Source organism: Canis aureus, chromosome 23, assembly GCF_053574225.1.
Source record: "Canis aureus isolate CA01 chromosome 23, VMU_Caureus_v.1.0, whole genome shotgun sequence".
Classification (NCBI taxonomy): domain Eukaryota; kingdom Metazoa; phylum Chordata; class Mammalia; order Carnivora; family Canidae; genus Canis; species Canis aureus.
In genome coordinates this window covers 4,652,605-4,664,796 of record NC_135633.1, presented here as the reverse complement: position 1 = coordinate 4,664,796, position 12,192 = coordinate 4,652,605, and the positions used below count along the sequence as shown (strand labels likewise).

Below are 12,192 nucleotides of genomic sequence, written 5' to 3'. Positions count from 1 at the left end.
ATGAGAATGACCTCAAGTGGAACACCACACAAGACAGGTTTTTGAGGTCAAATAGATTTGAAAAAAAAATTTGTTATATGTCCTTCTAGGTGATTTATAATGCGTTTGTGCATTATGAAGAAATGGATTTCAAATTTTAGTGTGCACTGGAATTGTTGGAGTGCTGATTAAAAATGCAAGCCCCATGGTCATAGGACTGAATTATCAGTCCTATGAGTATAGTGTTTTAACAATAACCTTATATAATTATATGAACAGGTCATCCAAGACCAGAACTTTAAGAAATTATATGTTAAAAGCTTGAGAAGAAAGACTTTAAATACAAGTGTTTCATATTCAAATAAACTTTTCTCCCAAATGTGTATGACCTAGAAACTCCATTATCCTAAAATATATTTTGGGAAAGGTTAGACTTTGCAGAATACTTTCTGCATTGATCATGGTTTTTTAGCCTGGTTTTATACAACTATTTAATTTTTCAAAGGCTGAATGCAAGAATGAGAAAAAACACAAGCCAGGTGTATTACCATAACAAAAATATAATAATAATAATAATAATAGGAAAATTTTAGATCTCAGGTCTAATTCAAGCCCATACAACATAAAAACAAACACATTTCTTAACATACACAATTCCTCTGTGCCTCTGCCTAAAATTCTTTGGAATGAGGAGTCAAGGTTTTGACTACTGATTTCCATCATTATAGTTGTTACCTTACTTTGCTCCTATAATGTAGGCTTATATAGAAGAAGGGGCTATGTGTAACCATTTTGGAGTCTCAATCAACTAGACCTACGTTTGATCGTATGAAAAAAAAATCAGGCATTTATTAAAATTCTGAAGGACTAAAATATTTTCATAGCCAATGTTTGTTTTATTCATTATTACTTATTCAGAGATTTCATATTAACCACTTGTTGTGTGCTGGCATCATGCTGGGATGTACAGCTGATAAATGTAACCTCTGTCTTCAAGGAAATTGCAATATATTGGGGAGCTAGACATGCTTATACAGATAAACACAATGTGAAGTGATACAACTTCTATATGCTCTGTACCCTTAGAGCAGGCAAACGTGACTGAGTCTCTCTACTGGTGGAAATGACATTCTAGGGAGGGAATGAGTAGCTGGTTGTAGGATGTCACAGTGGAGAGAGACTTTTATGAAGGTGAGGTGGCATACAGATAGACATGGAGTGGTAAAGGATCACCGTGTGTATTCAGTTAAGAGCAGTATAGTGCAGAAACAGGGAGCATATGAAAATAACTTTGCTCTAAAATCTGAACTGGAGTAGGTTAAGTCTCCTGTACAGCCTCTTAAGCTGTCATCTATTTGTAGAATTTGTAGGACGTTAGAGTTTGAAGGACACGTAGGTCTCCTCCCCGTTGTCAGGTCCCAAGGAAACAAACTGACTTGTTCAAGTTCAGAGCTACCCAGTGGCCATGCGCTCTTAAACTTCTAGGCTCTGTTGTACACATGGAAAGGACACACCCCCTGCAAAAACAAGAAGCATATTCTTACAAGGAAGAGTTATTGTAGTTACTTTGAAAATGTGTTTAAAATAAAGAGGCAGAAAAAGAGAGAGGAAGGAAGAATAAGAGATAGTATGGAAAGGAGGAAGAGAAGAGAAGCAGAGAAGGGAAGGGGGAGGGAAGGAGAGAAGCAGAGAGCATGGGTGAAGGGGAAGGAAGGGAAGGTCAATATTTTAATCTTGGTTAAAATAAAAATGAAGCCACCCCCATAACATAAAATAAAATAAAATAAAATAAAATAAAATAAAATAAAATAAAATAAAATACAATACAATACAATACAATACAATACAATACAATAAAATAAAATAAAATAAAATAAAAAAATAAATAATAAAAAATAGATACGAATAAAAATGAAGCCCAATTGGAATACACTGCCAGCAATTCTTCAAAACTGGTGAGGCTAATAAATAAGATGAGAATTCCTGGTTAGTAAAATATAAGATTTTATTTTTCAAAATATAATACTTTGTTCAAGGTCCTGAGGAGCTTTTGCTAGACAGATTGATGATTATGTTGTTTAACTCGCTTCAAGTTGGCAATATTGATGTTCCTGTAGGCATACAGACCACGGACATATTCAAGTTTTAGAGTCCAGATTCATCACAAATAACAGTAGTTTTATAATTCTTTACTTCAGTTCAACTGTTTTTACAAAGGAAAAACTTTCCATTTGAATGGAATTTTGTCGTAGTAGCTGATGGCCATCAGTACCCCTAAGGTCCCCACACCACCTGTCAGTGCTTGGTCTCTCCTTGGGCTCGGGCCACGGTTGTGATGAGGCAGTTTTGTCCCTATGTTGTTGCCCTTTCGGCTTGCATCAAAGCGAAAGAAGTTTCCCAGTAGGAAGAATTGAGGGAATTTTTCTATGCCCTCTTTCATGGAATTTAACTACATTCATCTATTTTCATTTGCAGCTTTTACAAGAGGGCAGGACCTGCTTAATGAAGCCGAAAGACAATCAATCAAGCAGTGTCACTATAGAGCCAGCGACTACCCCAAAGGTATTTTATTTGTTTGTTTGTTTTGATTTTGTCAGAAAGAACTTGAATCCTTTGGGTCCAATGATTTTTCTCTAGCTGAAGCAGGAATGTTGTATTGACTAATACGAGATACGTCCTCCACCTAGTGCTTCTGGACCTTTCCATGACCACTTGTGCCTGCCACTAAGTTTCTGGTTTAATCATCTGAGGTAGTCAGAAGAACAAGGGTGGGGGATGTACACCCCGCCCCCTACACCACACAACCAAGAAACAAAACAAAAATATACGGGCAACAAAAAACATGCATCTATTCCTTAGAAAACAAAAAAGATAAACGATTTGGGGAAGCAGAGGGGGTAGAAAGAAATACATATCCGCAACAGAAACAAATGACAAGCACATTTCAAGAACTTAATTTCGAACTTCTTTCTGAACTGTTCTATATTGGACCAAAAATATTATATCATAGCAATTCTTAGGGTTCATCTCACTTACCACATTTCCTAACTTTTGGGTTGGGTTAATCAGAGTTGAATGGTCTTCTCGAAATAATTTTTAAAGTATTGTGCTGTTTGTAAACAATATTTTATGTACTTCCTTGAAATAGAAGTATTAACATATTTACACTTATTTTATTTTGGCCTAGCATGCATTTACTATATTTGTTGAGCTTCAAAAGTTTATATTCCTGTTCTGTTAGGATTTTAATTTTTACCTTAAACATATATTTATTTTAACTATCCTCATTGTCTTTTCTGTATTGCTTCACAGAAATTGCAAATGCCTCCTTGTACTGAATGTGAGGTGAAGAAAACTCCAGAAAAACAATTGACCAGCTTTGATGGGAGGGCGACTAGAGAAGAAAAAATACTGTAAATATCAAGAAACTGTGTTAAAAGCATTCATTTACGATTGTCTTCATACTCTTTTTCAGCCACAGGCTTGATGGAAATACTAAGTTTTTAAAGCATGCAACTTTTTCACAATTTTCTGTACTTTATATAAAGTAGTCTACAAATTTTCCAAAAGATTCCAGGCCAATTATGATCCTTAAGCAATAACCTAATTAAAATGGATATCCACCGTCATAAATAGTCATTGTCATCAGTAAATTGCCCAGTATAAATTGGTCAGTTTTAACTCAAATGCACTGAATGACATTTAATTCTTCTGGTTCATTGGGTATCTAGTACTTATATGATCTAGTTCTGAAATCAACTGGAGGATGGTAAAATGTTGTGGATCCTTGGCATTCTTAGAATCCAAATTGCAGCCATATCACCAAGATTTTGGTCTGCATTGGCCAATGGGAGTCACTTTAAGTTTGGAATCTGCGTCAACCCGAATATGCTGTTTCCTTGAGGGTGTTTATTGCTGTTCTTCCTAATATTTTGAACCATGTCTAAATAATGTCAAGGCAATTCTGTGAGATTTTTAGCCAGTTAACAGAATTCACTAAACATGTTTGACATGATATAGACAAATAATCTGGATGAATGACTAAATTTCTGACACAATTGACAAGATTTTTTTTTGGCGTTCTATAGACACATCTGTATAGTTGTCTGCTGGAATTACTCCACGTTAGGAATTGAGATCCTTAAAATGCTTGGCAAGATTTTTTTTTGAGTGAAATTGGGTAGTGGAATGTGGGATGACAAGGGGGTTACAAAACACAAATATGCAAGCAGATAATACACATTTTAAAATAAGGATTTAATGAATGCAAAAATAGCCATGTAGAACCAATAAAACCTAGATTTGTATATTTTGAAAACAACAAGTCAACAGCCATGATCATCTTTGAAATTGGGTCTCTACATACCACTAATCAAATACATGCACTCCTGAATAATCTGAATGTAGCTCACAGGCAACAGGAATTGATATCCGAATAGTTATCTGATTGATAGAACTGGTATAGCATCAAACTTAAAGACTCAAATTAATGGGTTAAATGATCCAGTCAGGTTGTCTGCACTCTTCTGCTGGCTAGATCCGTTTTGCAAATGCACAAAACATATAAAATGATTGATTTTACAGAATGGCTCTGCCAAGCTACAATTAATATATTTGGAGCACAGTATCCTGGCGGGTCGTCTTAGAATATATTGTTAATTTAAGAAAGGAAGGTAGAGAGGGAGGGAGGAAAGGAAAAAAAAAGGAAGAAGGAAGGAAGGAAGGAAGGAAGGAAGGAAGGAAGGAAGGAAGGTAGGTAGGAAGGAAGGAAGGAAATCTGTAATCAATAGGTGAACTTAAATTCTGATCTATAATGGCATGCCTGTGATCACAATGACATATTCCAAGAAATTTAGTGATTTGGAGAAATGGCAAACTATCATAAATAGTGTAAGTATTATTGATATAATCATGTAGCAGTTATACTTGTGGAGTAATTCATGCCATTTATCAGTATTTTTTTTTAGATTGCAAGCTACCCAAGAAAAAAAAGAGAATTTATTTTCTAGATGATCCTTTGAGTTTTCCAATGAAGTGCCCAAGATAGAACAAAAAACTGAAGGTCCAAATTTCCTCCCGATTCCTCAGCTCTAATACTCATTTGATTCTATTAGATGGAATATTGCTAGCTTCCAAGTTTGATGGCTTATCATTTCCCCACTGTACCCAGAAAGCCCAACCACCTCCAATGATTATGAAAGGAAAGCTGCTAATTTACTTTCACTTTAGGTTCACTTTCCCACACACACCATGTGCTCCAACTTCCCTCCTAGACTCTATGGACCCTATGGAACGTTAATCACTATTTTTACCTTATATGTTTTGAGGCACCTTCGGAACGAATGAAAAGAGAATTGAGCTGATATTTTCTGAAAATTTTTATAAGATGTTGAAGGATGTGATCAAATTTGGACAGTTTCATTTGTAAATTATTCTTCCTGTGCCCTAAATCTCTAGTATGTGACAATAATCAACGTGTTTCTCTTAATTACTGGCATGATCAAGTGGGCTTTACATGAGTGTAATGTATAGATTTTCATTTAACAATAGATAGCATTATGCATCCTGCAGTTTACTGTGGTATAATCATTGCATTATTTGTTTCAAAAAAAAAAAGAATTGTAGCAGAGGTGCTTTATAGATATTTTTAAGAAATGTTACGGAAGCTCCTTTTAATAGTCAAGCACATAATTTCTTTTTTCTTAGTGTGTTATGTGACTTTAGTGAATGTGTTTTTTTCTCGATCCTTTAATTGCTTTAAAATAGAATCCAAAAGGTTTAAAATGTTTTACTTACATGTGCAAGATTTGTCCATAAAAGAGATGCTGTCTCTCAGTATTTCTTTTAATTAACAGCTCCATAAATTGATGTTGTTTTTGAGAAGTTAACATTCATAGCCTAACTACCCTCACATGGAAGAAAATATTAACCTAAATCTTAAATTGGGGTAGTATAATTCTACTACGTGCCCGTAATGGTAAGCAGTAAAAGATTACTTAAGATTTGAAGAATATAAATTGACTCCTATTGAGAAACAAACATACTTTGCAATGGAATAAACTTGTTTTAATATAAGTACTAATGAAACTAACAAAAACATATTTCTCTAGTTATTTAAAAATACTAATCGATGCTATATATCCATTCTAAGTTAGGAATTTGTTTTGGGCTTTTTTTTCCTTTTATATGCATTAACTATGTAAATTGGATGAGGGCCTAAAACTCACAAGACCCAACTGAATGCTGACTGTCTGTTCAATCTCAACGTGCTCAGAAGAAAAGGGACTGATTCGGTAATTCACCTGGTTGTGGTTTTCTGTGTGATCTTAAATCTCTGAATACTGAATATACTAGATGGCTAACTCTTTTCTTTTTTAATTCTTCAAGCAGATATTTAGCATTCTAATGCTTCTTCAGACACAGTTCTGTTTCATAAAACATACTGGATTACAAACCGAAGGCAGTTACATGAGAAGCAGATATTTACCGTTTTAGATTACAATGTGGATAGTTGGATTAAAACACTATTTGTGAACTTTGCTCTAATGGAATCTTATATTTATAGCTCAGGTACTGTAAGTAGCACTAATTACAGCAGAGGCTGAAATTATTACTGATGCCATAGAGTAAGGTGAGCCGGCCCAACCTAGGGAATTCTGAAAACATAGCCTTGTTTACTTAGGGGTCATTTTCTTAGTCATGTGTACAAGTCTTAATTTTCCCCAAACCATTTGTTGGATCATGTTACATAATATTAATGGTCAATGATGAAGAATAAAATTTACTGAAAGATGGCCTATTTTTCCTCAATAAAGATTTGTTACCAAGACTACAATGTATATCCTCCTACATAAACTAATTGAAAAAAACAAATATTGACATGAAAAATAGTACTTGCTTCTGTGTGTCAAGAGCTAAGGACATTTTGGAAATGTCACTCTGAGAGTATCTTCAATCTCTCTTTGGCCTGTCCCAGAAATCTTTCATTTTATTTATTTATTTTTTTCGTTTTGTTTTTGTAGACTTCCATGGTGTCATAGATTTTTGAATTTTTATTTGCAAATGAGCTTCAAGTGCTCAGAACTAGCTGCTTCCTAGAAGGTCCTCAAATATTTGTTGACTGAATTAATTCAGAACTGGAAGCAGCAAGGGAAGAAAAAGGAAGCAGAAGGGAGCATATATCCCAGTGCAGTAACAGAGAATCCTAAGATGTAGTCTTAGGAAGAGAAAACACGTAGAATGTTTTAGTTTGGGTTTTTTGTTTTGTTTTGCTTCTGAGCTATTTATTTTTTTCCTTACTTCTTTTTCTAAGAGATTTATCTCTGGGCCTGTGGCTCTGACTTTAAGCAGAATAGACGTGGCATTTCTGGAAGAATTTTGGAATTCTGCTCTATGTAATAGACACAATTCACATGGCATGTATGTGTCTTTGGAATCTACCTTTGACATTTGCCGGCTTCACGCAGGCCACTTTTATTTCATTTTGTATTAGTTTCTAAACTCTTGGGCCTTAAGCAGTTGGACTTAAATCAGAGATTTTCTTGAGCATCCTGCTGCATTCGGCAGTTGTATCTGCTTTCCTAGTCCTTTAGCAGACACAGTGCCAGGGCTGCCAAGGAGCATGTAGAGGATGGGGCTCTGGACTCCACAAACACTCACCATCAACTAGAGTATCCATTCTTTCATGTTGATTCATTGGTTGGGCTTACACATTCTGAATATACTTTTAATGAAGAAAGGGACTACGAGTCTAACATGATTTGAAAAATCACTGAATAAAGTGATCTCAATGATCCCTTCTCCCCTTTTGTTCTTTCAGTCATCCAGTCCTTCAGCTAGTCAAAAAATATCCATCAAGATTCTAAAATGTGTCTGCCATTCCACTTTTTGTTCGAAATAGCAATGGCAAGAAAAAAGTAGTAAATAGGAGTACTAATATTGCGCACTATGTTCAAGCTACTACTTTTAGACCTCTCTAAAAAAATTATTAAATATTCTCAGGTTTATTTGAGATCAATGTCACAGTTATCCTTATCTCACAGAGGGAATTGAGGTAGAAAAATACTAACTGGATTGCCCAAGATTGTGTTGCTGGTAAGAGGAAGAGGCTGGATATAGACCTGATGAGTTGCTGGAATCCATGAGTTTCTCCACGTCGCCACATTGCCCCTCCTACAAAGGCCATGCCTTCATGGAGCTTACAGTTTGGAGAAAGAGAGAGAATCACTAATGAAGGAAGCATACAGATTAATGCATGATTATAGAATTTTCCCTTCAAACGCTTTCATTTGGTTTAAGAATGAAATTGGCATAAGACGGATTAACAGCAGGAAAAATGTTGTATTACATGTGCAGAGAGACCCAGTGATGAAACTGACACCTAAAAAAATGACCTAAGCAGCCAGTTTTTATACTTTTTAAACAAACAGGCAATAAATCGGTGAAGAATTGACAGGATAAAGGAAACTTAACATTGAAAGCTTCAATTAATAAATTTTAAATAGAATTTGGGCAGGGATGGTAAATTAGTAAAAAGTAACAAGCCTTTTTTTGGTTCTGAATTTTCCTATCTCTGATAATGAAGATATATCTTTACCTCCTGGTACAGGGAAGGTAACTTTCCCATGAGAGATTTATTTCCTGTTGTCTGGAGACAAAGTGGGGGAAGGATCACAGGATTCCTTCTTCATTGCTGTATCTTAAGTAACTTTTATTTAAAATCATCATTATGGCAGAATGGCACATTTTGGGGTAGCCAACCCTTGGCCCGTTCAACAGCTATAAAAACAGAACAAAATAAAACAAAACAGGGTTCTCTTGACAGCATACCACAAAGCAGGGGGAGCAGGGTGTGAATGTATCTTGTCTGTGTAAAGTCTTCACTGAGAAAATAATATTAAACTAAGGTTGACGAAAACATACTATTTTGCATGGGTATCCGAATTTCAAATGATAATTTTCAGAGTGTTCACAGATACTAGCGAACAATATTTAAAAGCAAATATTTGAATTCAAATAACCAGATAGTCATGAGGGCACCTGGGTGGCTCAGTCATGTGTCTGCCTTCGGCTCAGGTCATGATCCAGGGGTCCTGAGATCGAGCCCCATATTGGGCTTCCTGCTCAGCGAGGAGTCTACTTCTCCCTCTCTCTCTGCCTCTTGCCTCTGCTTGTGCTCTCTCTCTCTTCAAATGGATGAATAAAATCTTTAAAACAACAACAACTAACCAGATACTTGTGAATTAGTATGTTAAAAAAACAAAACAAAACAAAACAAAAAACACCAAAGCATCATCTGGGAGTTTTCATTGCTTTCTATTCCCTGAAGCATAGGACTTATGAATGTGTTAAGTATAGATGACAGTGAAATGTAGATTTCTTCCACGGAAACCTTCCAAATGGGTTTCTTCTATTTTCTTTCATAAAAATAAAAACTCTATTTCTCAGCCTTATGCTTGAGGTAGTGCCTCTCCCTCCCTCTCCATTCCTCCCTTTCTCTCCCTATCCCCTCCCCACCCCCCCACCCCCCGCACTCAGAAAAGCCACACACACACTTGATAGCGCCATGATCAACCAGGGTGTCTATGCAGTTCTTGTCTAATCCCATGGCAGCCCTTACATCAGAAGTAAAGTAACTGTAGTGTGTAGGTGTTCCTCCTTTCCCTCCCTTTGTAGGGTTCCCCACTGCTAAATCCCTTAATTCCTTTGAGAACACCATTTCACTTCACCTCATACAGACACAGTAACATCTTGAGAAGATCATATAACATGATATGTTTGTTCCTAGAAAATCAGGCTCCGTTTGAAGATCCTGGAAGAAGCTGTTGACCTCTGTGTTTGATTAACTGTCAAATGAGCATATGGTCCCCCAATATCTCTACCAGGGGTGAAGAGAAGAAGAAAGATTAATCTGTAGTGGGTCATGTCCTTGTTCTGACTCTGGCTTACCTTTACCATTTTTTTTTCCTTTACCACTTTTTCATGATAAAGCACCCATCGAAAGTTAAGTCAAGACATAGATGTTCAGCAGATGGTCCCGGCTCAAATTTAGAAGATGCAGCAGAATTGAGCAGAGGATGAGCACCCCTGATAAGCTCCTGTTAAGTTAGCAGCACACTCAAAATGATAAATTGGTGCTTTTTTCCCCTGCAAATTTCAGTCTTGATCCCAAAACATAAAGATTTTGGGGCGGGAAATCCTCAAAGCTGCTCCTCAAAACTTTCCTTGGAATAATGTGCCAAGTATGTAAACCTTAGTGTCCCTTGGCAGAGAATCCACATCTTGCAATGGTGTGTTTCCAATATGAGAAAAATGTGCTGCTGACAGTTTGCTTATGAAAACCGCTGAGGGTGAGTTCAGGTGACTCTGACACAGTGGGAAAAAAACAGTATGATAGGGGTGGCAGGAACAGGTCATGAAAAGCACAATTCTAATCTACTCTTTTAATCCCTGACCTAGATCCCCCTTAAGCAGATGTGGCATAAAGAAAATAGAATGTGTTTACTAGACGTGTTTCTGGTCATTTGTTACACAACAGATAAGGACATAGTTTAATACATACTAGAGCAATTAATGTTTGCAAATTTTAAAAAAAATATAATGTAAAAAATAAACATTCTTTGAATCTAGGGAACTGAAGACCAGCTAGGTGTAGAAATAAATTAGATAACTATCAAGTTGATGAAATAAATTCTTATCATACATGACAAAGAATACAACCTTGCTCTTCTTACCTACCTGGTTAGAAAATGATCAGCTTGTTTATGTGTTTTCACCTTGATATGATAAAATAGAAGGTGTGGAAATATGAACCCTTCAAAAATTATTCTCTTCCCTCCCATAATGGAGACATAGATGAGTTTTTCTGAATGAGGGACAAGTCTTCCTTCCTTACAGTGCTAATCCCACTGTCTATCATTTCCTCTTTTATTGTTACTTTATTTGGTGGGGAGGAGGGGGGTCATGATATGCATTTAAAAGTGATTTTTTTTGGTGTTGGAATTCACAAATAAATTTGGAGATTTCTAGGTTGCATTTGTTTTATCCATGGGCATACCATCTATTAACCGAAACCGATTGTGTATGTACACTGGATGCTTCTATTCATGCTCCCTTGCAAATGTGCATTGCAAGCATCATTACAGAGGTTTCCATACACATTTATACTTTCTGGCATTTTTGAACATTCTAACTAGCGGATGCACAAATTTATTGTATGAATATCTTTATAAGTTTACTCCCCTATCTATGTATATAACACGTCTGTATTCATGGGTTCCAGGATATAAATTCAGCAAAATATGCCTGTATCAGTCAAATGCTTTTTTTTTTGCTCTAATTTTATTCCTATTTATATCTTTCATGTTGCTTTGACACAAGTAATTTCTTTTTTTTTCCTTTTTCTTTCTTTCCAAGTTTTATTTGAATTCCAATGAGTTAACATACAGTGTAACATACAGTTTCGTGTTAACAAGGGAATTTTCTTCTTTAAAGATGTTATTTATTTATTTGAGATGGAGGAGAGAGCACAAGTGGGGAGGAGGTCAGAGGGAGAGTAAGAAGCCTCAGGGCACAATCCCAGGACCCTGAGATCATGACCTGAGATGAAGGCAGACGCTTAACTTACTGAGCCATCGAGGCATCCCAACAAGGGAATTTTATTTTATTTTATTTTTTTTATAAATTTATTTTTTATTGGTGTTCAGTTTGCCAACATATAGAATAACACCCAGTGCTCATCCCATCAAGTGCCCCCCTCATTGCCTGTCACCCAGTAACCCCCACACCCAGCCCACCTCCCCTTCTACCACCCCTAGTTCCCAACAAGGGAATTTTAAAAACACAGGAGATAATTGTGTATATGTAGTTAAGTGAACATTCAGGGCAGTTGCAATGAACACAGTGTGCTAATTTAGGCTGTGCAAATGGACACAACAAATTATTATCTCAAATCAGTCATTAAATATAATCATCCCCAACCCTTGTAGACACAGGTGTGGCTGATGTACCTCTCTAGTGTCTAGTGATTTGTCTGAAGTTTGAACTAGACTAAGAAATTACATTTGGGGCTATTTGCTAGATGTCCTAAAAAGGGGAATTCTTTTCAGCATGGTTTTGTGGAGACACAAAGGAATTTTACCTATCCTGATGGTAACCAAACTACTTTTTATTTAGAGGAAAAAATTCACTTTGACTATACTTAAAGCAAAGGTA

General features: G+C 36.1%; 1 protein-coding gene across 2 annotated transcripts in view; it reads left to right on the top strand.

The window, feature by feature from the left end:
- Positions 1-6,773, top strand: part of LUZP2 (leucine zipper protein 2) — a 472,421-nt gene extending 465,648 nt beyond the window's left edge. For both annotated transcript variants that reach the window (XM_077866176.1, XM_077866178.1), the window contains exons 11-12: positions 2,455-2,541; positions 3,292-6,773. In XM_077866176.1, the coding sequence (XP_077722302.1) occupies positions 2,455-2,541; positions 3,292-3,396 (192 nt within the window). In that variant the 3' untranslated portion in view covers positions 3,397-6,773. The remainder of the gene's footprint in view (positions 1-2,454; positions 2,542-3,291) is intronic.
- The last annotated feature ends 5,419 nt before the right edge of the window (positions 6,774-12,192 follow it).